The 25,431-nt window shown below is 40.1% G+C and overlaps 1 protein-coding gene across 1 annotated transcript; it reads left to right on the forward strand.

The window, feature by feature from the left end:
• Positions 1 to 6,085: 6,085 nt before the first annotated feature.
• LOC129038262 (uncharacterized) lies at positions 6,086 to 22,493 on the forward strand. The gene is made up of 11 exons (XM_054491018.2): positions 6,086 to 6,218; positions 6,907 to 6,968; positions 9,699 to 9,762; positions 14,004 to 14,223; positions 16,261 to 16,426; positions 16,890 to 17,046; positions 19,037 to 19,241; positions 20,274 to 20,391; positions 20,804 to 21,002; positions 21,522 to 21,735; positions 22,260 to 22,493. Exons 6-10 carry the CDS (start codon positions 17,005 to 17,007, stop codon positions 21,684 to 21,686), a joined length of 729 nt encoding a protein of 242 aa, XP_054346993.1. The 5' UTR covers positions 6,086 to 6,218; positions 6,907 to 6,968; positions 9,699 to 9,762; positions 14,004 to 14,223; positions 16,261 to 16,426; positions 16,890 to 17,004; the 3' UTR covers positions 21,687 to 21,735; positions 22,260 to 22,493.
• The last annotated feature ends 2,938 nt before the right edge of the window (positions 22,494 to 25,431 follow it).

A 25,431-nucleotide genomic window follows, 5' to 3' on the forward strand; every position in this document is an offset into this window, starting at 1 on the left:
TTAGCCTCTCTGAGTCATAGCTTTTTCATCTGTGAAATAACAATTATATTACTGTATGTTTTCATGTGAATTTTAAAGGAGATGGTATATGAGAGATTGCATTGTATATTTTAAAGTACTAAATACATTAAGGTGGCCCTCACCAGTGGCATATCCCCAGGAATTATATCCATGTGTTCTTGAGTTGGTTACAATTTCTTTATTTTTTAACCCTACCTTCCTGTTCCCTTACCACAGAATATATCATTTGAAACCAGCATCTGGATCTCAAAAGCCTTCAGAGGTCTAGGGTTTATGGGGTTTCCAGTAGTGAACAAGCTAAAAATTCACTGGTACACAATTTGTTTTATTTATCCTCTGTCACTTCTCCTAATCTACCCACCCTGCAGAGTATTTTGGAATGGAACACTAAGATCTGTCTAATCCCTCAACATATCCCTCTCTTAAGATAGGCCTTGCTTGGGACTCTAAACCCTTGCCTACGTAGATTAGCAGTCATCTCACTTTGGCTCTCAGGTTCCTGGTAGTTCATGTGCCTCAGCCTAGCACAGGAAACAATGTTATGTGATGTGCGTTGCATCTTGTTCTGACAAGTCTCATGTACAGATTCATCCTGGTATACTTGGAATAACTGGGGTACTGGAGCTGCCCAAACTGTCATTGCTAAGTTCAACCTGTCATTTACTCCTTAGTCATAACCCTTTAAGGGTTTTACTAGAGTCTGGTATGGAAAGGAGATAGATATCTGTCTCTAACCTTTCATGAGTTTTCTATCTCATCCTTTGAACTATATATTAATGTTGGATTGGCCCTTGTAACTCTGTGCTCAATCTTGCAGAAACCCATTCTCAGTAAAAATAGAATTATCTTGTGTTCCCTTTGGAGAACCTGCATGTTTTTATTAGATTTTCATTTTAAATGCTAACATGTAATAATTTTCCTGGTCCGTTTCCTTTGTCCTTCAAAGTTTCGCACATGGATGATGTGGCCAGACAAAAGAAAGTTAAAGCGTGTTTTATTAAAGTACTTCAGGAGGTGGGTACTTTCACTACATGTCACTAACTCTTAATATATGGAGATAGTTTATGTTTATTTTAATCTGTCCACATCACACTTTGATTCAGGCGTTTCTTGGCCTGCCTATTTGCTGATATCTTCATTGTTATTTTCTACTTTTAAGCTTGGATTCATCCTACAACACGGCATGGCATACAAGAAAAGATCTTTGCTCTTCCAGATCCTGTTTCTAAATAAAATTTTAGTAGTTTAATTTAAAATAGTAGTTTCTAAATGCAGTTATATAGCTATTTTACCTAGTATTTGTTAAAAATGCAGATACGCATGTTCTAACCTAGGATTATGGAATCAAAAATCTGTATGAGCAGAAACTGATGTAACCATTCTGGAAAACAATCTAAAAGCAACTAGTCAAATTTTAATAACTTGTATCCTCTAGACCCAGCAATTCCTCTCCTGGGTATATATCTCAACAAGTATGTGTGTGGAGGCCAGGGAGGTATGGGCATGAATGCATGCATGAACATGATGGAATGAAATGCGCAATTTAGAAATAGGGGAATATATGAAAACATAGTGATATGAAATGATCTTAAAAACAGTCCTGGTTAGAAGAGAGGGAGAAGTAATGAGATCTGTAATACAGTTGCATTTACATAAAAACAATTACTTGACAAAACAACAATGCGTGTTTTATAAGAACACCATAGAAACAAAGAACTATGCAATAAACACATTAGAATGGTCACTTGAGGCAGTGGAGAGTAGAGTAGGAGTTCCGAATGTGATTAAAAGTAAATAGATTTTTAAAGTCTGTTTGAGTGGGGCCTGGTAATTGGGAGTGCTGGCAAGCACTCCCAGGTGATTCCGATGCATAGCCTGGTTTAGAAATTGCTGTTTTAAGGTATTATGAGTTCCCACACAAATGAAGCTTTTGCCAGAATGAAATATTTGAAAGCTTCAAGTTTGATTTGGAGAATATTTTGATGCTTATTTCATGTTTCAGGTAGAATATTTTCTTGTCCACAGAAACCCAGTACTTTTTTTAGGAACTAGATTTTATATTTATAAAGTAAAATATTACCTGGATTTAGAATACACTTTACTCCGAAAACTCTAGCCTGTGTTAACATTTTATTTAAATTATTGATGGAAAATTCATGGTGGATTTGAAAATCAGGTGATTTCATTTCTAATCAGAGGTCGTTATTGTTTGTTTGCTGTTCTTTCCAGGCAGTGAGGGAAACACCACTAATTTTCCTCATTGATGAGTCCCAGTATATGGATGCAGCTTCCTGGGAGTTTTTGGAAACATTGCTCTCCAGTATGCCCATCATCATGGTGATTACGTTGACCCCTATCTTCACCCTGTGTGGCTGGGCCGAGCGGTTCCTGCAGAGCCCTCAAGCTATCCTTATGCCTATTTCGAAGTTGGCAACAACCTTGCTGTTGAGAATGGCATGTTGGGAACTAGGGGTGGTGAGCATCGCCCAAGAGCTGCAGATGTGAGTGACTAGGACTAACTGAGCACTTCATTAAGGGAGGAACCAGTGCCGTAATATAAATGAGAAGGCACAGGTCTTACTGGAGTTGGGGGAGAGAATGGCATTAGTAACCATGATGAGGCCCCGAGACTAGATTTAAGGGAGACAGTCTTCTTGTAATCAAGTAAGGGGCTGCCTCCCTGGGCTATCCACCCAGGTTTTCACAAGACAATTAGGACTTGGGTGGCTTCAGTTATATGTGATAAGGCCCCTTTCTGCCAGACCCTTTAGCAAGGGGATGTTAGTTCCTTTCAACATCAATAAAAGAAAAATAGTTGAGAAAGAAAAGTTATTGCCAAGATGCATTTCAAGGCCAATCAGAAATTACTTTTTTACATTTCTGTGCCTCTGTCCCCTCTGTTAGTGTATGTCATGAAGAGCTGACTTTAACAAAAGAAGATTCCTCAGAATGAAGTACTGTTACACTTGGCTCCCCTAAAGTGGTCATCTCTAATGTGCAATCCCTTACTTACCTCCCTGCAGCTACCTTCACAGGTGCTTTGGAAACCCCCTTTATTGTGAGGTCCTATGCCAGGACCTTCTCTCTAAGGACGTGTTGCTCTTTCATGACCTACAAAAGGAGGAAGAGGAAAACAGCAAGTGGGAAACCCTCTCAGGTAAGCTTAGCTTCCCAGAGTTCTACCCTGGTCCAGCTGCTGAAGTTCATTCTCCAACGTGACATTACTTAGCCTTTACAAGGTACATACCTTTTCCTTGCTAACATTGTAGGCCACACTAGGCCTTCCCAGATAAGCACACTGTACAAATCTTATACAATTAGAGTGAAAATACTCAAGATTTGCCTCAGGTAACTTAATCCAATCAATCTACAATAGTTCCTTTTATAAGCAGCCCAAGAGGTGGGGCTAGGAAATTAGGATTTATAAACATGAAAGTCCAGAAAAAAGAATTGTACACTATTGATGAGAAGGATGACTTGAGGATTTGGATGGGGGATGGGAGAAGGGAGGAAATTAGGAGAGGAATAAAGTGTAGAAGTATATATAAAAGCAGAAAGGCATCCCAGAGCTGTGATGTAATAGAAGCAAGAGCTGTTATAAGGTGAACAGGAATAGTGATTAGTTGTAAGATACCGATTGGTACAGAGAATGTTGTTAGTTTATAAGAGAAAATTAGAGAACAGGCAGACAGGTGGGGTAAAACACTTTAAACCATGGTACACTCCAGTCATCTTCATCCTTTAGGTTTTTTTTTTTTTTTGACTAAATTATTATATTTTTGTGCCTTTAAAACTACAGTCACTGAGAATGGTGCTTTCCTCAGTCATAGCCTGTTTTCTTTATAGCCAATGCCATGAAATCCATAATGTATAGTATTTCTCCTGCCAACTCTGAAGAAGGCCAGGAACTTTATGTCTGCACAGTCAAGGATGATGTGAACTTGGATACAGTACTTCTCCCACCCTTTTTGAAAAGTAAGTCCCTTGAAGACTTCAAGTGAACCAATTACAGATATCGTTGCAATTAGTGATTTGGTGAGTAGTTGAGTATAGGTCTCTCATTATCATTCTGGCTTCATTTCTTCTAAAAAAGAAATCTACCTTCTAGAAATAAGTTCTGGCATTGCCTGAAGAGCTCTTTGAAGACTTGTAATGCTACTTGAGTAAGGTTTTACTTAAGCGAGCTTATTGTTCTCTTTGGGGCTGACTGATGACCTGGCAAAGTTTTCCAATTATTTAATACAAAATAGGTCGTGAGTTTCCCTTTGTGCATATTCTTGTTCCAGAGTAGACAGTAAGCAAAGGAGATGATGTTGCTAAGATTTAAGAAAATCCATGGTGTTAGCGAAGATACAATGTTATGCACATAGCAAGAGTTTAATAAAAAAAGAATGCAAAGTAGAATGACTGATGCCATAAGGAATAATGAAGCTATCAGAATCAGGTAGGCATAGTTGGAGAGGGGGTGTTCTTCTTAGAAATGAATGTTTCTTATTTTAATATTTTATTCAAGTGTTTGGTGGGCAAGGTACTAATACTAAGCCCTCTTGAGGAATATTGTAATGAACAGCATACCTTCAAGTAAAGTATGGTCTTGTTGAGAAAATAAGACACACACATGAAACAGCAGTTCAGGACACCATGGTAGTTAAAGGCCAGGGCTCTAGAGTCAGAAAACCCTGGGCACCATGGGCTCCTGCACTAACTGACTATGGAACTTTGAATAAGTTAGTCAACTTCTCACTCATCAGTCAAATGAGGATAATAATAGTCCCTACCTCATGGGGCTAGTTGAGGATTAAATTAAATAAATTATGGCACATAATAAATATTCCATGACTGTTAGCTATTATATTATAAGCTCTTTACTCTGGAGGTTTTAGGTTCAACTAGACAGTTTACACTGATAGAACTATGATAGACCATACTTAGCAATGGCTTTTCTTACTCAGAAGGAAATACAGGATGCTAACAGGATGGCAGCAGGTACTTTTCTTCAGTGAGAGTTTTCACAGGAGTTTACATAGCACTCCAGGGGCTATTCTCTGGAACCTCAAGTAATAGCTCAGCTGTGGGGAATGAAACCATGACTCATGGGTGCTTAGAGGCCTCATGGACCAACTAAAGGCCATATCTCTTATAATGGCCCAAACAGGCATCACTTTCAGGCTCTGCAAGAGGTGTGACCTTTTACAAGAATTATTATACCCAAGGAAGCCCAAATCTGTGGCTTTCCACCAGTTCATTCCATTTTCCCAGTCCAAATTCAGTTTCCCAAGCAGAGGTTATTCTTAGCATAAGCAAAGATGTTTGGCTAAGTGGAGAAGGGAGGATTGAGGTGGGAGCAGTAGACAGGGGTAGATGAAATTGATGGATTTTGGCAGAAATAGCAGTAAGCCAACTGGATCAACTGAGCCCAGAGGAACAGTTGCTGGTCAAGTGTGCTGCAATCATTGTTCACTCCTTCCATATAGATTTGCTGCAGCACCTCCTGCCTGGCTGGGATAAAAATAAGCTACTTCAGGTCTTGAGAGCTCTTGTGGATATACATGTGCTCTGCTGGTCCGACAAGAGCCAAGAGCTTCCTGCTGAGCCCATATTAGTGCCTTCCTCTATTGACATCATTGATGGAACCAAAGAGAAGAAGACAAAGTTAGGTAAGGAAGGGCTGTTCCCTTTTTCTCAGGTCTGAACAAAGAGTCCCTGTGGGGGTATCTGTGTTCAGAAAGACCATCAATATCATATATCAAGGGGTTCTCTCATTCGTTTGTTTAAAGATAGAGTTTTGTTATGTTGCCCAGGCTGTAACTCCTGGGCTCAATGGGCGCATACCACCACATCCAGTTTGAGGGTCTCTCTCAAAGCCTATGACTAAAAAACGGAGAGAAAATTATCATTTAAACCATGAAAGAGACGTGGATATAGTGAAAAAATATCCTGTATTTTCCGACTTGTTTTCATTTCAGGAATTCTAGCTCCTTTTTAACCCAGGTGTTAGTATTTGTGTTTTGATTTTTGGTTCAGAAAATATTGACATAATCTTTTATTGGCTTCTAGGTGCAAAGAATTGAGATAAAAGGATAAACCATCCCCAATTTTAGAAACTCACAAGGAAGACAAACACAGGTGGCATTGAAACAGACATGAACAAAGCAAGATATAAATAGCTTGCAATCTCGAATTCTCCACATGAAAGAGTAAGATGGTAGCATGGACTACCCAAAGCACATATAATTCACAAATACTTTCCCTTTGACTTTGAAATATGTTTGGGCCCTATATTTGAACAGAGCATTTCCAATGATTTGACATTTGTAATAATTTGAAGTAAAACCTCAATTTAGGAGAAACAATTAAGAAATCAGTGGTATAGAAGTACAGGATTTTTTTGTACCACTGATCATTTCTTCTCTGTTGTACTTTATACAAGATATGGTCAGTATCACTCTTAGAATGGTGCGAAATTTTTTATACAAAGGAGGCAGTAATATTAGCCTAGAGTTGTAAATAGAATTTTCTTACACACTAGCAGCCATGTGCTTGGGAGTTTGCCCTATTGAAGCACAAAGGATTATAAGGGAAAATCTCACTTAGATTTTCCTAAATTTCAGATAGTGGGTCAGCCTCTCTTCTCAGGCTACAAGAAGAATTATCCCTACCACAAACTGAAGTGTTGGAATTTGGAGTGCCTCTGCTATGGGCAGCTGCTTGGGAGCTCTGGCCCAAGGAACAACAGATAGCTCTGCACCTTGAATGTGCCTGCTTTCTCCAAGTTTTGGCCTGCCGCTGTGGGAGCTGCCATGGAGGAGACTTTGTCCCCTTTCATCATTTTGCAGTTTGTTCTACTAAGAATTCCAAGGGGACCTCTTAATTCTGTACTTACAGAGATACTGGCTCAGTGCTAACGCAAGTGATCGCAGAAAAATTGCAGCTGCCTTCTCCCCAAGGTAAACCCAGGAGGCAGAAAGAGGATATATGGGTATTCATGTACTTGGAGTTCTTCATCAAAAAGTCGAAATCAGATTAAAGGAGAAAAGTAGGTAGAAAGAACCACTTATTTATTCCTGAAGTACTAGAGATTAAAAAAAAATGTAATCTCAGAGTTAAAAACTACCTTACAGATCATATTTGTTTTGATTGGCAATCTTGGGCAAGTTACTTAACCTCAATCAATTGGGGACGTAATAATACCAACTTCATGGGCTGGGTGCAGTGGCTTACACCTGTAATCCCAGCATTTTGAGAGGCTGAGGCGGGTGGATCACTTGAGGTCAGGAGATGAAGACCAGCCTGGCCAACATGGTGAAACCCCCTCTCTACTACAAATACAAAAATTAGCCAGGCATGGTGGCAGGCGCCTGTAATCCCAGATACTTGGGGGTCTGAGGCAGGAGAATCGCTTGAGCCTGGGAGCCGGAGGTTGCAGTGAGCCGAGACTGCGCCACTGCACTCCAGCCTAGGTGACAGAGTGAGACTGTGTCTCAAAATAAATAAATTAATAAATTAATTAATAATAATATCAACTTTACTGGGTCATTGTGGGGATTAAATTAGTTAAAATATATAGTGTGCTCTGAACAGTGCCAGACATATGGTGATTGCTCAATACCCTTTAGCTATTGTTTTGATTATTACTATTATTTTTCAGCTCAGTACACACACATTGAGTCCTTATGTGTATCAGATTCTATACTAAGGAATATGATGTGCATAAGCCTTGGTCTTTGCACTCCTGAAGCTGTTTTGGGGGTTACTATAGATATATAGATAGAGAATTCTAGTATGGCATGGTAAAAGCAATGAAAATGAGAAGGGGCCATTAACTCAGCCAGGGAAATATGTCAGTGAAGATTCTCCTTTGAAGTAGATCATGTCAGAATTGCATCTTGAGGGATAAGCAGGAGTTAGCTACCTGAAGAAGGTTTTATTAGTTAATAGATATTCACCATATCCTGTTAAACTGCATCCCAGATGAGTTCATTCATCTTTGTTTAGCCTTTTCAGTTAGCTTACCTTACAGAACAACTCATTGTCTCCAGCTGTCAGAAAGTTTCTTCTTTCATCAGGATGTGAGCTGCCTCCTTGTTGTTTCACCCATTTTTCATAGTTATACTCTCTTCCGTACTTGAAGATAGCTATCAAGACCCAACCAAATCCTCTTTCCCTACTTTGATAAAACAGGAGTTGGTTTGGTATTGGGGGTGGGGTGATGGTATGTGGAAAATGGTAGATAGTTGTTGGCAAAAGGCTAAAATGAGGGATTTGGTGGATGATACAATTCCTCTTCTAGCTATAACATCATGACTATGAAGGTGGACCAATGACTTGGAGCAATTAGTCATTGGTTGATGAGCTCTATGTGCATTTGCACCTGTTGTGCTTTCCAAAGTCTGGTACTGTGAAGAAATTGTGCTATTGTTCATATTTCCTGTGTGACTTTTTTGCTTTTAAGAGGTCAGTTTTGGCTGGGCACGGTGGCTCACGCCTGTAATCTCAGCACTTTGGGAGGCCAAGGCAGGCAGATAACGAGGTCAGGAAATCGAGACCATCCTGGCTAACACAGTGAAACCCCATCACTACTAAAAATACAAAAAATTAGCCGAGCGTGGTGGCGGGCACCTGTAGTCCCAGCTACTCGGGAGGCTGAGGCAGGAGAATGGTGTGAACCCGGGAGGCAGAGTTTACAGTAAGCCAAGATCGTGCCTCTGCACTCCAGCCTGGGCGAGAGAGCAAGACTCTATCTCAAAAAAATTTTTAAAAAAATAAAAATAGGTCAGTTTTATTTATTTATTTATTTATTTATTTATTTTGCTTTGGATTAGACAGGCTGGTTGATCTATAGGAAAAAGGCTCAAGACCTTCTCAGCCCAGCAGAACCCTAAGGAGTCTTCCCAGACGGAGGCCTTTGTGCATTGCCATTGCAGACCAGGCACTGTCACTGCCTGACTCCAGAGGGTACTATTACAGAGGCTATGATATGATGGTGCCTCTTGGAGTTATGTACTGCAGTAGAGCTGCCAATATCCTCAGTTATCTTAGCTGTGATTTAACATTATTATCATCAGCAAGCCAGTCCTTTTACTTAACCCAAATCCTCCCTAAAACAGTCCTCTTAGACTCCTTATCAATCCTACCATCCATGCTGTGAATTCCAATGGGTAATATCTGAACATCATTCCTAATATTTGCTGTTGTGATCTATTAGAAGGCAGCTTCAGAAGAAGAGTCAAATCTGTAGGATAAAGGCTATTTAAAAGCCTGTTAGGTAAAGCTGGAAAGCTCTCTTGGTCACTGACTAGGGAACTGTGGTATCTTATACTGTCACAATTTTCTTCACTTGGTTTTAGCCTTTACACTTCACTCCGATCTGGTCATGAACTTGATCCATATGTATTCAAGGATTTCCACTATTAGTGATAGCCAGCAAACCAGGATAGACACATTCTTTATTTTTACTTCATTTTGAAACTACTGAGCACCTCCTTCAAAATCAGAACTAGTTTAAAGGTTTGGGAATGAAGAGAGTTACTATTTGAATCACAACTAGTTGTGAAGGAATTTACAAACTACCATCCTAATTTTGTGTTGTAAACTGCAGAAGAAAGGTAGTCAGGAATTTAAAATGTCCTCAGTTCATCCAAACGTGGAGAATTAATCATATTTTTTTCTCCCTACAGATAGTTTTCAGTTCCAGACAAAACCATCCAGAACTCAGGAGGCCTTCTCAAATGAATGCTGCAGGTAGACAGAGATGCTGAGGGTGAACATGGAGGGACCAAAAGTGACACAAAGATGACCATTAAACTGAGCCACTTATGTCACTTGCAGATGAGTGGTGACTCTTGTACTCAGTATTAAGGTTAACAGAGAAGATTTGGAATGGCAATTTTTGATTCTCTATAGGGAAATTATTTCTTCTTTTTTTCTTTCTTTTTTTTTTTTGAGATGGAGTCTCTCTCTGTTGCCCAGGCTGGCGTGCAATGGCATGATCTTGGCTCACTGCAACCTCCGCCTCCCGGGTTCAAATGATTCCCCTGCCTCAGCCTCCCGAGTAGCTGGGATTACAGGCACGTGCCACTACATCTTGCTAATTTTTGTATTTTTAGTAGAGATGGAGTTTCACCGTGTTAGCTAGGATGATCTTGATCTCCTGACCTCATGATCGGCCCGCCTCAGCCTCCCAAAGTGCTGGGATTACAGGCGTGAGCCACCGCGCCTGGTGGGAAATTATTTCTTTTTTTTTTTTTTTTATTATTATACTTTAAGTTTTAGGGTACATGTGCACAATGCGCAGCTTAGTTACATATGTATACATGTGCCATGCTGGTGTGCTGCACCCATTAACTCGTCATTTAGCATTAGGTATATCTCCTAAAGCTATCCCTCCCCGCTCCCCCCACCCCACAACAGTCCCCAGAGTGTGATGTTCCCCTTCCTGTGTCCATGTTTTCTCATTGTTCAATTTCCACCTATTAGTGAGAATATGCGGTGTTTGGTTTTTTGTTCTTGCGATAGTTTACTGAGAATGATGATTTCCAATTTCATCCATGTCCCTACAAAGGACATGAACTCATCATTTTTTATGGCTGCATAGTATTCCATGGTGTATATGTGCCACATTTTCTTAATCCAGTCTATCATTTCTATCATTGTTGGACATTTGGGTTGGTTCCAAGTCTTTGCTATTGTGAATAGTGCCACAATAAACATACGTGTGCATGTGTCTTTATAGCAGCATGATTTATAGTCCTTTGGGTATATACCCAGTAATGGGATGGCTGGGTCAAATGGTATTTCTAGTTCTAGTTCCCTGAGGAATCACCACACTGACTTCCACAAGGGTTGAACTAGTTTACAGTCCCACCAACAGTGTAAAAGTGTTCCTATTTCTCCACATCCTCTCCAGCACCTGTTGTTTCCAGATTTTTTAATGATTGCCATTCTAAGTGGTGTGAGATGGTATCTCATTGTGGTTTTGATTTGCATTTCTCTGATAGCCAGTGATGGTGAGCATTTTTTCATGCGTTTTTTGGCTGCATAAATGTCTTCTTTTGAGAAGTGTCTCTTCATGTCCTTTGCCCACTTTTTGATGGGGTTGTTTGTTTTTTTCTTGTAAATTTGTTGGAGTTCATTGTAGATTCTGGATATTAGCCCTTTGTCAGATGAGTAGGTTGCGAAAATTTTCTCCCATTTTGTAGGTTGCCTGTTCACTCTGATGGTAGTTTCTTTTGCTGTGCAGAAGCTCTTTAGTTTAATGAGATCCCATTTGTCAATTTTGGCTTTTATTGCCATTGCTTTTGGTGTTTTAGACATGAAGTCCTTGCCCATGCCTATGTCCTGAATGGTAATGCCTAGGTTTTCTTCTAGGGTTTTTATGGTTTTAGGTCTAACGTTTAAGTCTTTAATCCATCTTGAATTGATTTTTGTATAAGGTGTAAGGAAGGGATCCAGTTTCAGCTTTCTACGTATGGCTAGCCGGTTTTCCCAGCACCATTTATTAAATAGGGAATCGTTTCCCCATTGCTTGTTTTTCTCAGGTTTGTCAAAGATCAGATAGTTGTAGATCTGCGGCGTTATTTCTGAGGGCTCTGTTCTGTTCCGTTGATCTATATCTCTGTTTTGGTACCACTACCATGCTGTTTTGGTTACTGTAGCCTTTTAGTATAGTTTGAAGTCAGGTAGCATGATGCCTCCAGCTTTGTTCTTTTGGCTTAGGATTGACTTGGCGATGCGGGCTCTTTTTTGGTTCCATATGAACTTTAAAGTAGTTTTTTCCAATTCTGTGAAGAAAGTCATTGGTAGCTTGATGGGGATGGCATTGAATCTATAAATTACCTTGGGCAGTATGGCCATTTTCACGATATTGATTCTTCCTACCCATGAGCATGGAATGTTCTTCCATTTGTTTGTATCCTTTTATTTCATTGAGCAGTGGTTTGTAGTTCTCCTTGAAGAGGTCCTTCATGTCCCTTGTAAGTTGAATTCCTAAGTATTTTATTCTCTTTGAAGCAATCGTGAATGGGAGTTCACTCATGATTTGGCTCTCTGTGTGTCTGTTATTGGTGTATAAGAATGTTTGTGATTTTTGTACATTGATTTTGTATCCTGAGACTTTGCTGAAGTTGCTTATCAGCTTAAGGAGATTTTGGGCTGAGACAATGGGGTTTTCTAGGTATACAATCATGTCATCTGCAAACAGGGACAATTTGACTTCCTCTTTTCCTAATTGAATACCCTTTATTTCCTTCTCCTGCCTAATTGCCCTGGCCAGAACTTCCAACACTATGTTGATTAGGAGTGGTGAGAGAGGGCATCCCTGTCTTGTGCCAGTTTTCAAAGGGAATGCTTCCAGTTTTTGCCCATTCAGTATGATATTGGCTGTGGGTTTGTCATAAATAGCTCTTATTATATTGAGATATGTCCCATCACTACCTAATTTATTTAGAGTTTTTAGCATGAAGGTTGTTGAATTTTGTCAAAGGCCTTTTCTGCATCTATTGAGATAATCATGTGGTTTTTGTCTTTGGTTCTGTTTATATGATGGATCATGTTTATTGATTTGCATATATTGAACCAGCCTTGCATCCCAGGGATGAAGCCCATTTGATCATGGTGGATAAGCTTTTTGATGTGCTGCTGGATTCTGTTTGCCAGTATTTTATTGAGGATTTTTGCATCAATGTTCATCAAGGATAATGGTTGAGAAAAACTTTTTTTAAATACCTTTTTTTTTTGAGATGGAGTCTCGCTCTGTCACCTGGGCTGGAGTGCAGTGGCACCATCTCAGCTCACTACAACCTCCGCCTCCCATGTTCAAGCGATTCTCCTGCCTCAGCCTCCCAAGTAGCTAGAATTACGGGCATATGCCACCACGCCTGGCTAATTTTTGTATTTTTAGTAGACACGGGGTTTCATCATGTTGGCCAGGCTGATCTCAAACTCCTGACCTCAGGTGATCCGCCAGCTTCAGCCTCCCAAAGTGCTGGGATTATAGGCGTGAGCCATCACACCCAGCATTTTAATAGCTTTTAAGTGCATTTTATATGTAGCATATTTATTTCCAGCTATAAATTTGTCTTCTTAATTATTTTAGCCCAGATGATATTAAAATGAACATACATTTCCTAACCATGTACCTCCTGGGTCTCTAATGCTTATCAGTGTTCAATGTCCCTACCTGGAGTTCACCAGCCACTCTATATACAGTTTTCCATCCCACTTATCTAACTTGATTTCTTACTGTTTTCAAACAAAAATCTATTCCACATGAACCACTCCCACACTAACCTGTGTGTCTTTGTTCACACAATTCTCCCTTGTTAAATGCTGAGTGACCTCCACATCTCTCTACCTATTAATATGTTGACCATCCTTCAAGGCCCTCCTCAGTCTCCACTTTTTTAGATCATTATAACTCAGAGAGATCTGACTTTTGAGCTCAGCGTGCCTGTGAAAAGTACACTAGATCAGTAGTCAGTGTGGTAAGCTCTAGTTTTGGTTTGACTTCTCAGTAGCTACAAAGCTATATGTAATCTCTCTGAGCCTCAATGACCTAAAAGAGGTAATTTTTGCCTGCCTGAATGACAGGGTTGTTGTAGGATTAGATGATGATATATAAAATAGTATTAAAATGTGGTATTAGAAAATTCAAAAATGCTAACAGAAAAAATGTATTATTATTGCTTTGTATCATTTTTATGTTTTATTTAATATTTAGTTGTTATTTAACTATTCAAGTGTGGTATTTCCCCATTTAGATTGAGGTATTTAGATTGGCTTTTGGCTTTTAAAAATTCCTAATAGAGCTTTGCAGTTACAGCTGTAGTCCCTGACTTTTAAAATCTTATGGAGTAAAGGAGGAGAAGGATAGACAAATAATTAATGAATGATACAGGAAGGCTTCCTGGAAAAAGTGACTTTGAGACCCGGTAATGCCCCAATAAAGGTGGCCACTCTCAGTTTTTCATTTTCTTTCCACAAAGAACAGGGGAAGAGTTCCTAGATCAAGTGAAGAGGAAGCTGGCTCAGACCAGCCCCAAGAAAGACCTGTTGACCACAAAGCCTTGTCACTGTAAGGATATCCTGAAGTTAGTGCTCTCACCCCTCACCCAGCATTGCTTGGTCATTGGAGAAACCACCTGTGCATTTTATTACCTGCTGGAGGCTGCGGCTGCCTCCTTGGACCTGTCAGATAATTATATGGTGAGCAGGCTCTGTAATCTGCCCTTCAGCTGAGCCTTTTACTTTGAGAATTTGATTGCAATCTCTTACAATCATAACCATGAGTGAAAAGTGGAAGAAAGTAGGAGAGAGAGAAGAGCTAGAAAGGATTTAGGAAAAAACATGCAGTGGGAATGTGGTAATGGAATAGCACCAATCTGTGCCAGCACTGCCCCTGACTCTTGCACAAGCAGTCCAGCTCCTGTTTCTAGCTTGAAATCCAAATCTGTTTCAAATTCTGATCTCATCATAACCTTACTCCAGCCTTTGCCCTAATCTCACCCCAGCATCATCCTAATCCTAATCTGGTTTCTTTATCCCTTGCCCTGTTTGGAGGCCTTCTTTTATTTGAGGAAGGCAAGCAGTCTTCTGGGCCAACCCTCAGCATTTTCATTTTTGAAAAAACAGAAGTTGAAGATCTGTCAGTTTGAGGAGGCCACTTTCTGCCGTCTTCTGTCAGAGGTGAGGGCAGGGGGTGACCTTGAAGTGCCGGCTATTTCTCCTTGAGGGTTACCCTATTATTTCTTTTAAAATCTTTTCATTGTGTTTTGTGTATGATTATAAATGTGATAATGTGATAAAAAGGTTTATATACATTTAAAATATAGAAATATGTAATAGGTAGAAAGTGAAAGAGCTCCCACTAATCCTACACCCCCCACCATAATTAGTAATTGTATGCATGTTCCACCAACTGTACACAAACAGCCATATCATTGTTTTCCATTTGTTTATAGGCTCATATTCTACATTTTCTTGCTCCTACAGCTTGCTTTTATTCTTAATAGTACAGACGGAACATATTTACGTATTGGTATGCATACTGATCCACCACATAGTTACAACTGCCAAGTACTCCATTGGCTAGATCATAGCTTAGCTCTTCCCTTCTTCAGGTGCATTTAGGTTATCTCTAATTTGGGGATTATTATAAACATTGCTACAGTGAATATTCTTCTTAAGTATCTTTCTCCCCTTGTGAGAGTGTTTCTGTAAGAGAAATTTCCAAAGGTGGCAATGCTAAGACACAATTTTAAAATTCACAAATACACTACCAAATTGCCAGCCAAAAATATTATATCAATTCAAGTTTTTTCCATTTCGTCATATCCTTACTAACATCAGATACTACCAGTCTTTTCTAACCTTGCTAATTCCTAGACAAAGTTATATTGTTTTAATGTGTTTCTCTTAATTAATAAGATACATCATTATTCTAAGTTTATTGGTCATTTGTATTTTTTGTGAATTATCCATTCATATTCATTGAAGTAGATATAAACTAATTTGCTCATTGGAGTATATGTAAACTAATTTTAATGTAAACCTTAAGATAATTTGGTTAGGAGAGTAAACTTAATGTACATAACGTCTTGAAGGCCGAAGGGAATATTAGAGTTGTCACATTGTTGCATTATTTATGCTTCAACCAAGAGGTCTTCAGAGCAAAGTTAAATAATTATTCTTTCCCTTATAAGAGAAAGTTATTGTACAGTCCTCCCAAGATTGTTCTTTGTTCTAGAATCATGTAGACTTTATCACTTTCTTGAGGGATTCAGCCTTAGAATGTGAAGATATAGGATAACTTCAAGGTAGTTCCCCAGCTCCCACCCCACATCTACTATGATTCAACCTGTTTAGGAAGAGAGATAAAGGATTTGGTGATATTATAGATGCTTTCTGTGTCATGTGAGAGCATCTGAGTCTCCACTCAAATGACGATCCCTTCTCAGTCTAGCAGCATCATATTTTAAATCACAGCCTTCCTCTACTGCCCACTGACAAATGTGTGGGAGATGAGAAAGGAGGATACTTTCTCCATAATCCTATTTTCTAAACCCTTTACTCACTTATGGCCACACTGGTGCTTGTTAGGGTGACTGCTAACCAGGCTATGCTCTAGCTCAGCTCACTCTAGCACATCAGTAACCCCAACTACACATCTCAAAATGAAAGAGCCAGTGTGTTATATCCAAAACCTTATATTTACATTAATTCTTCCTGTTTTCCCATCTCCAGGTCTGTTTCAACATGGGACATATCACTTTAGCCAAAAAATTGGCTAGGAAAGCCCTTTGACTGCTGAAAAGGAATTTCCCTTGGACCTGGTTTGGTGTCCTTTTCCAGACATTCCTGGAAAAGTATTGGCATTCCTGTACCCTGAGCCAACCTCCAAACGACCCTAGTAAGAAGTGAGAAGGCTTCCTAAAACTGTAGTTAACTAGCCTGAGCTTTGCCTTTTTGTCCTAAAACTACTCTTTTTCTATCAAGTAATCTTCAAGCATCTAACAGACAAGCAGATAATAAGACATGTAACAGTCAGCATACATATATATATGCATGTAACAGATAAGTGTATAACATACAGTTTTAACTCTTCCACCTTACTCCCCCAGCCAATTACGTGTAGCAAATAGGGATTCAAAGAATGAATCTCTTTTTGAAACCTCTCTCTGAACTTTTCCTGATCAAGAGGGATTAATTAAAATGGCATATGAGGTTAGGAGTAGTGGGATCCAAGGACTATTTCTGAATTTGAACATCTGTAGATGGCCCCATGATGAGTAGACTTGGAACTCTTGTAGGGAGGGAACGTTGGGCATTAGTAAAGAATAAGGGTGTGCTAACCATCCTGTGCCTCACAACAGTAAGAAGAATTTGGCAGTCCTGCAGCAGCAGGTGCATTGCCTCTCCCTACTCTGGCAGCTCTATAACCTGGAGGCCACAGCCAGTAGCTACAGGTTTGCCTGCCTGGCTACTCTTATGCAGAAGAATTCAGCTGATGAGTTTGCAAATGAAGCCCAGGTAAGCAAGTCCTTGCTTTACCTTTGGACCTCACTCAGAAACCAAGTTCCTGGTGTTAGCATGATTCTGCAATAACCCAGACAACACTGATCATGTGTTCAAGCGAGGTTTCTCAATTTGAAGTTTATAGATGGGTTTCCAGGTATGAGATTATCTGTGAACTCCCTGAACTGAATGCAGAATTTTATGTGTATATTCAAAAGAACCTTTGGGGGTTGGCAGGAGGAAGAAAAGGGGTCATAGCTTTCATCAGATTCTCAAAGAAGCCTCTGATCTAAAAAAGATTTAAAACTGCTGATCTAGGAAAAAACAAAAGGAAATGTGTCTTCCTCATTTTAGTGTCTCATCTTTCTCTCTGTCTTATCCACATATTCAACAACGAACTATTTGGTGAACACCTATTATATGCCAGGCACTGATCTTGACTCCAGGGAAATATAATAAGTAAAATATACAGTAAGTTAGGTGATAATCAATGCAGTGGAGAAAAATTAAGTGGAGGCAAAGGGATATGGGGTTCTGTGAGGTGAGGGGTGGGGTATAGCTTTGAACAAGGTGGTCAGAGAAAGCTTTGCTGAGCAGGTGACATTGGAGTAAATATCTGAAAGAGGCGAGAAAGCCAGACTGTCTGGGAGTAGAGTATCCAGGCAGAGGGCACAGTGAATGCCCAAGGCATATACTCTGTGTTTGAAGGACAGTGTGACTGGAGGGGAGGAAGAAGAGGAGAGTGAACCAAGACATGAGGTCAGAAGGACCAGGAAGGGGTGGGATGGCAAATGGTGCAGACCTTAGATTGGCCACTGTAGGAGTTTTGGCTTTTACTCTGAAAGAGATGGGAAGCCATTAATGGGTTCTGAGAAGAGGGGTGACAGTATCTACTTATATTTTAATAAGATCATTCTGTCTACTGTGTTGAAAGTAACCTGAAGGGGACAAGGGAGGAAGCAGGGAGACCAGTTAGGAGGCTAATGCAGTAATCTAAGAAAGAGATGGTGATGGCTTGGATTATTGTGGTAGGGAAAAAAAAGTTGGGGGTGGTCTTTTGTCAAAATAGAGCCAACAGGGTTCACTCATGGATCAGTTCTGGGATATGAGGGAAAGAAAAGAGTCAAGGATAATCTGAAAAGTTGTGACCCGAACTTCTAGAGGGACAGAGATGCTCTTAATTGGGATAGGGAAGTCTGCAGGAGGAACAGATTTGGGGGAAGATTTGGGAGCTAGGCTTTAGATATGTTTTACTTGAGATGCCCATTAGACATCGAGGTGGAGACAAGTCTGGTGAATGTGAGTCCAGGTGAATACTGAAGTCTGGGGTTCATGGGAGAGGTCTGAGCTGGAAATAGACATATGGGAACCATCAGTGTGCAAATACTGTTTAAAGTCACAGGACTGGGTGAGAACACCAAGGGAATGAGTATATAGAAAGGAGAAAAGGTCCAGGGACTTTGTTAACAGCTCCAGTGTTAAAAGGTCAGAGTGGTAAGGAGAAACCAGGAAAAGAAACAGAATAAGTTGCCAGGGAGATAGGAGGAAAACCAAGAGAGCATGGCATCCTGGAAAGCTAGGGAAGACAGTGTTCCAAGAAGAGATCACTATTTCAAGTGTGCACATAGTTATATAGAGATCTAGGCAGCAGCCCTGAAGAGCTCTATGGAGCAAATATCAGAGGTCTTAAATTAGAAAACAAAGAAGAGGGAGTTTAATCAGTGTTTTGAAAGGGCAAGTCATGGATTGGAGAGGAAAAGCAGGAGCATGTAGAGAAAGTGGTTTGTTTAAAGAACAGGCAATGAGAATGATCCAATTAGAAGTGTAGGGGTGAGAAGGAGCATGTTTTTCTAGCTGGGTTGGAGGCAAGTGGTGGGATACCAGGAGTTTAGACTGGGTGAGCAGCAAGGCACCATAATAGGCTCTTACATAGGAAAGGAACAAATTGGAAATGTCACGTGAATGTACAACAGGAATATTTTGCCCTGTGTTTGTTTCCCTGCAGGTTGTCTCTACCTATGTGGAGCTCTCTCAGTTCTCCCAGAGCATGGGCATCAAGGACAAGTGGCTTCACTGTGAGCAGATGGCCATTCAGAAAAGCAGTTTATGTTGGTTCTCCAGGGAGGGGTTGTTGGCCACAGCTCAGCTCATGCAGGCCCTGGCCTACACCAAGCTCTGCCTTGGCCATCTTGACTTCTCCATCAAGCTGGGTAATGGGACTTAGGGCTGGTGGGTCTAGGGCTTTTAGAGAGTACATGTTCACAGCTAGACCTCACACAGTGCTCTTGAACCTCCTCAGGTTTTCAAGCTCGTGAGATATGCAGACACCTCAAGAAACCAGCTCTGGAGAATCTGGTTCTCTCAGTTCTCTTCAGATCTGCATTTCTGAAGAAGAAGTATTAAGATCATTTTCTGTCATTTGTATTTGTATTTGTTTCCCAGAGAAGTTTGGAGTGGAGAGGGAGATGCTGTTCCATTTCCACACCTTGGGATATCCTTCGCTTGGCCACTCCAGACACATTATCTTAAGTGCGGAAGAGTCAGGAGTGGAAATGCAGAGTCAGAGCTACTATATATTCCTCAGTACTTGGGTCTCATGGACAAACCTTCTTCAAAAAAAATCTGCAGGGAGATAGAGAATTGCAGCAGCTGAAGACTCTGGAAACTGCCTCAGAGGCAATCTCCCACCTCCTTTGCCTAGAGATGGGTCTGATCCCAGGCTTAGATGTTCTCTATGTAAATAGAGCTATGAAGAGATCTAAAGGATGTTAGGCTGCTTTGAAGGTGTAAGACCCCTTCCTTTCCTACCCATCCTCCTCACTCCCTAGCTGGTCCCAGTGGCTCTCTCTCTCGGCAGATTTGGTCTGTGTGTCCATGTACTGGAGAGTCAGTGGGCACTCATTTCTCGGAGTTATGATGTCCTTGGCCTGGCCTGCTTTTACTCTGCTTGCTTAGATCTGCTGCTCTATGGAAAAGATAAATCTTGCACAGGTCTCTGCTGTACTCCTGAGGGATTCAGACCTCAGATGGGGCTCTAGGTTTGGAATACAGGCGGTCATGAACCTGTCCCTCAGGCATGGCCTCTGCCCCTGACCTCTGGCTCCTTAAAGTCTGGGAACCATGTTGTGATTCAGGGGTGTCTGCCTTTGGGGTCTTGTTTCTTTCCCTGTATCACATACCTTCTATACCCTGGTTCCTACACTGATATTATATACTAGCGTGGTTACCTTCTCTGTCCACAGGATTGCTGTGTCGACCCTTTAGTGAGTGTCTGTGTTTCATTCAAATCTACGAGCACAGCCGTGTTCTAACCTCTCAGAGCAATGTCATGCTGGGGGTCCACTCCTCCCTGGCCATGGGGTAATGTATTACTCAAGGGCTGTGGAAAGGATAGACATTTAAGTCATTTAAGCTGTCTCTCCCCACCAGACAGGACTGTTGAACATCTCTAACCAACTTTTAAAGACCATTCACCTCCCATACCCTCCCATCTTATTAGAAGGGTTCTTGTCCTTTAACAGGTTTTGGCCTATAGGTCAAGGGTTACATTTAGGGTTACACTTAACTGCTAGAGTAACCCATAGCAAGGCTGAATATAATTGGTCTCCTTTTAAGTTTCCTTGTATGTGAGTTAGCAGCCTTGGTCACTTTCTAGCATCACAATTCTGATTGTCCATGAGGTCTTAGAGCCTTAAAGAAGTGATGATTTTAAGCAAAAGTCATGGTTGGTAAGCAGCGGATATTGCTGAGAGCTGTTACTCTTTTCCTCCAGGTTTGCCCAGGAATCACAGTGGGACCTGTTTGAGCACTATTTCTCCAAGACTTGCCAGTTGGTGAAAAGAACCAATGCCTCGCTAGTTGGTGCACATGGCTTTGTCGGATTCCCAGAATGCCATGTGCTAACGTTACAGAAAATGCCAGAGCGTATCTTCATGCATATTCCTCTAGAGCTTTGCAGCCAAACCCTTGAGGTACCTGTTTCTCAGCTGTCCTTCGACTAACAGCTGATTCACTTAGTTCTACCCTATGGTGCTCTTTCTACCACCTGCATCTCTTCCTTATTTTCTCTTTTACTGGCTCTGTCTCCTTTTACTCTTTGAATCCTTTGTTTCTCCACCTAGAAAGTTTCTACCTACTTTATGTATCCTTCCCGATATTACTGCATCTAGTTCTGGACTGGGTTTCTTAACTTTCCACCTTTGCCAGCTGCTACCCAGTATCATTAAAATATTAACATTTAGCCTTGCTCAGTGGACCTGTACTCTATGGTTCAATCTATAATTTGACACATCTCCCTACAGCCATTCTGAGTCTAAAACACATTCCAATTCCTCTGTTTTCCAGGCCTATTTTGCCATCAGTAACTCCTCCCTGTTCCCCCAGCCATGAGTGAATATGCTGAATGAGGACCTTTGTAAGTTCTGATGAAGTGGCATGTTAGGAGAATGAAGCACTAATCCCAGAGCTAATGGACCTTCCTTTCCTTTCAGTACTTTAAGGAGTTCTTCTCTCGATGTATGACCTGCCCTGTCTATCACCAGTGGGTATCTGAGCTTAAGGCCTCTGTAATGAGATGTGAAAAGAGAGAATTCATGTCCCTGACTAACAGCATCAGACCTATTGACACCTGCTTGACCAGGATTTGGATAAAATGAGAATTTCTGCAGGAAAATAACTCTTAGAAAAGAAACTTAGGAATACAGAGTAAGCATTTCTTCCTGGAACCCTTGTGTGAGAGACATAAAGTCTCAGATTCTTACTCACAAGCAGTCAAAGGCTGCACCTCTGAAATAAAAAGGGACACACAGATGTAAGGAGTTAGTCCTTGCTCCAGAGGTAAGTATAATCCTCTTCCTAGTGCTAGCCCCTGCCTGGACAGATAGGAATCCCTTCTATTGTTAAACAGCAATTTCTTCAGCTTCTCTCAGCTCTTTGTTTCAGTATTGGTAACCCTTAGGCATAGAAACTTCTTCCTTGCTTTTAGCCAAAGCAGTTGGGTTGTTTCCTTGGAGTAACTGGATGGTCACTAAGGAGAGAAAAAGGTCTTAGAAGTCACAATGTAATGTCTATGAAGGTGAATGATAAGATTAGGCAAGAAAAGGAGAGGAAAGAATATAGTTCCTTTCCTCAGAGGCCTGCAAATCTTCTTTCCCATGGCTGCTATTTAACTTTGTAATTGCTGAGGACATTCTTTGCATTTGTGACATTCTTTGTGTTCCTTCTTTCAGGATTTGACAGAGTGGCTGATGTCAAGGAGAACAAGGATGCAGAAGAAACTCAAGATGTATGTATTAAAACAAAAGAACAATAACCTGAAGGGACCATGATTCTGTTATTGTATATAACACAAGGAAATGCCCCAGATTCTCCTTTTAATTGATATAGTGTACATATTAAGTATACTAGCCTTTATAGTTACTGCTATCTATATGTTTATCAAAATAAAAGACTATTTTTTTCTAAAACATGCCACTTAGATTTTTTTTAACTCTTAAAAGTCATTAGCACAACTCTACCAGAAGTTAAAACCAGGAGTAGACAGGAGGCCTGGAAGGCTTTAAGATGAACTGATTCCATCTTTTATAAGGTGAAATCCATTAGCATATGAAAAACTATGACCCTAATAAAGAAATTGCCATTACTTAAGGAAGGCTGGTAGTGCGAGTGCCTAGGTGTTGCCCTCTTTTGGCACAGATATGGTAATGGGCTCCTAAGAAGTCAAGGAGTCTTTTGAGAGGTACAAAGGGCTGTGGGAATCCATTTCTCCTTTGTGCTATGTGATTTGGACATTCCCAGGTAAAATTGTGAAGTTGCCAGAGTGTGTATAACTTTAGCTTTCTTCCTTTTTCTTCTCTTTGGAGTTGCCATCTTTGGCCTTTATCTGTTTGATGGTGTTTCTTCTGCTGAGTATGATCTTCCCATTGATTTCTTACACTTTTTAACTCAATCATCTAGTGTCCATAGAGTGAATTTGCTAATGTTATGATAGCTGCAATTCGTTATTTACTTACTTGTGCTTGAAATACATTGTTTAAATCCTTTATCAACTCTGTGAGGTAAGTACTATTATTATCCCATATTACAGATGAAGAAATGGAAGCCTAGAAAGAGTTTACCCCAACAAACATAGCCACAAAATGGTAGAGCTGAGCTTCTAGGTCAGATTTTATTCCAGAGATTATGTTAGGCTATGCAAGCTTTCATGGGAACTAGGCTTTCCTGTACCCAGTCTTCACTATTCTCTTCAAATGGCCAAGATCAGAACTTTAAGGACAGGAAGGGAGAAGTTTATGAAAGGGAGGCCTGTACTTACCCTTTAAATCATGCAATCTAATCTATACATTTCCTCCTTCCACTTTTCTCCCTCTTGCTACCTTTCTTTTTCCTGTCCCTCTATTCCCTTCATCTTCCCCCTTGCATTCCTCCCATCTTACCCCTTCCTTTCTTTCTTCTTCTCACCCACTTTCTGTCCTCCTTCCTCATTCCTTTAAATTTCTGGGAGGTAATATAGAGTAGCAGTCCAGACAAGGACTCTGGAACCAGATAGGCTGGGCTGAAATTCTAACTCTGCTGCTTATTAGCTGCATTCATTTGGGCATATAATTTATCTTCTATATGCCTCAGTTTCCTTTTCTGAAAGAAGTTTTCCTTTTCCTTTCTAGAAAGTTTCCTTTTCCTTTCTAGATGGAGTTAAAATATCCTCTTGTCCTAAAAATAGGACAAAAGACTGTCAATGTGAAGATTAAGTGACTATAAAGCACCTGGCATACAGTAAGCACTCAGTGACTGGTAGCTATTATTATTGGTTCGGCTTTTATATTTAAAAGTAGATGTTACATTTATGTGGTACAAAATTCAAGAGAAACAAGTGTGTAACAGTGAAAAACTCTTTCCCATCTCTGTCTTCCAGACACCAGTTGCCCTCCCCAGAGATAGTCAGTGTTACCACTTCCTTGCGTACCATAGCAAAATTATACTATGCACATGTAAGCAACAGTGTATAGTTACTGCATCCTTCTTTCCCACAAATGGTGATGATAGGTAATAACACCCTGCACTACTTCGTCCTTTTTTTTTTTTTTGGCATTCCTTTTTGGCACTTTTTTTATTAAGATAAAATTCACCCTTTTAAGGTATACAATTCGGTGCTTTATAGTATATTTGTAAGATTGTACAATCATCACCATTACCTAATTCCAGAACGTTTTTATCACCCCAGAAAGGAACTCTGGTCCCATTAGCAGTCACTCCCCATTTCCCCTTCCCGTAATCTTTGTTAACCACTAATATATTTTCTGTCTTTAAAGATTGGCCTATTCTGGACATTTCATATAAATGGAATTATTATACATGGCCTTTTCTTTCAGTTAGCATAATGTTTTCAAGGTTCATTTATGGTGTAGGGTTACTTTTTATGGCCAGGTAGCATTCCATTGTACCACATTGTGGCACATGATGCCACATTTTATCTCTTCATCAGTTGGTGGACATTTAGGTTATTTGCAGTTTTTAACTATTGTTATAAATAATGCTATGGTAAACATTCACGTACAAGTTTTCGAGTGAACATAGGCTTTCAATTCTCTTGCGTATATACCTATCTTGGCGTTTCCAGGAATTGTCGGGTCATACAGAAAGTCTGTGTTTAACTTTTTGAGGAACTGTCAAACTGTTCTCCAAAGCCTCTGTACCATTTTACGTTTTCACCAGCAATGATTGAGGCTTCCAGTTTTCCACAGCCTAGCCAACACTTGTTTTTGTTTGTCTTTTTTATTATAGCTATCCTAGTGGGTATGAAGTGGTATCTTATGATTTTGATTTATATTTCCTTAGTAACTAATGATGTTGAGCATCTTTTCATGAGCTTACTGGACACTAGTATATCTTCTTGGAGAATGTCTATTCAAATTATATGCCCATTTTTTAATTGGAGTTTTTGCCTTTTATTGCTGCGTTTTACAAGTTTTAAAAATATATTCTGCATACTGGACCCTTATTGGATTTGATTTGCAAATATTTTCTCCAATTCTGTGAGTTGTCTTTCCACTTTCATGACAGAATCATTTTGCAAAACAAAAGTTTTTAGTTTTCATGAAGTCAATGTATCTATTTTTTAGTTTGGATCCTTGTGCTTTAAGTGTCATATCTAAGAAACTATCAACTAATCTGAGGTCACAAAGATTTACTCATGTTTTCTTCTTTGACTTTTTTGTTTTAGCTTTTATATGTAGGTCTTTGATTTATTTTGAGATAATTTTTGTATATCATGTGAGGTCATGTTACAAAATCATGCTTTTCCATGTGGCTATCCAGTTGTCCGAGCACCATTTGTTTTTTTAAAAAAATATTCTTTCACTCATTTAATTGTCTTGACACCCTTGTTGAAAATCAGTTCATTTT

The sequence above is a fragment of the Pongo pygmaeus genome, chromosome 5 (assembly GCF_028885625.2).
Source record: "Pongo pygmaeus isolate AG05252 chromosome 5, NHGRI_mPonPyg2-v2.0_pri, whole genome shotgun sequence".
Taxonomy (NCBI): Eukaryota; Metazoa; Chordata; class Mammalia; order Primates; family Hominidae; genus Pongo; species Pongo pygmaeus.

Coding starts and splice junctions, on each gene's coding strand:
- LOC129038262 (XM_054491018.2), top strand. CDS start 17,005: ATGCAGAAGAATTCAGCTGATGAGTTTGCAAATGAAGCCCAG. Junction 19,242..20,273: donor TGACTTCTCCATCAAGCTGG/GTAATGGGACTT, acceptor CTCTGTCCACAG/GATTGCTGTGTCGACCCTTT. Junction 21,003..21,521: donor TTTGCAGCCAAACCCTTGAG/GTACCTGTTTCT, acceptor CTTTCCTTTCAG/TACTTTAAGGAGTTCTTCTC.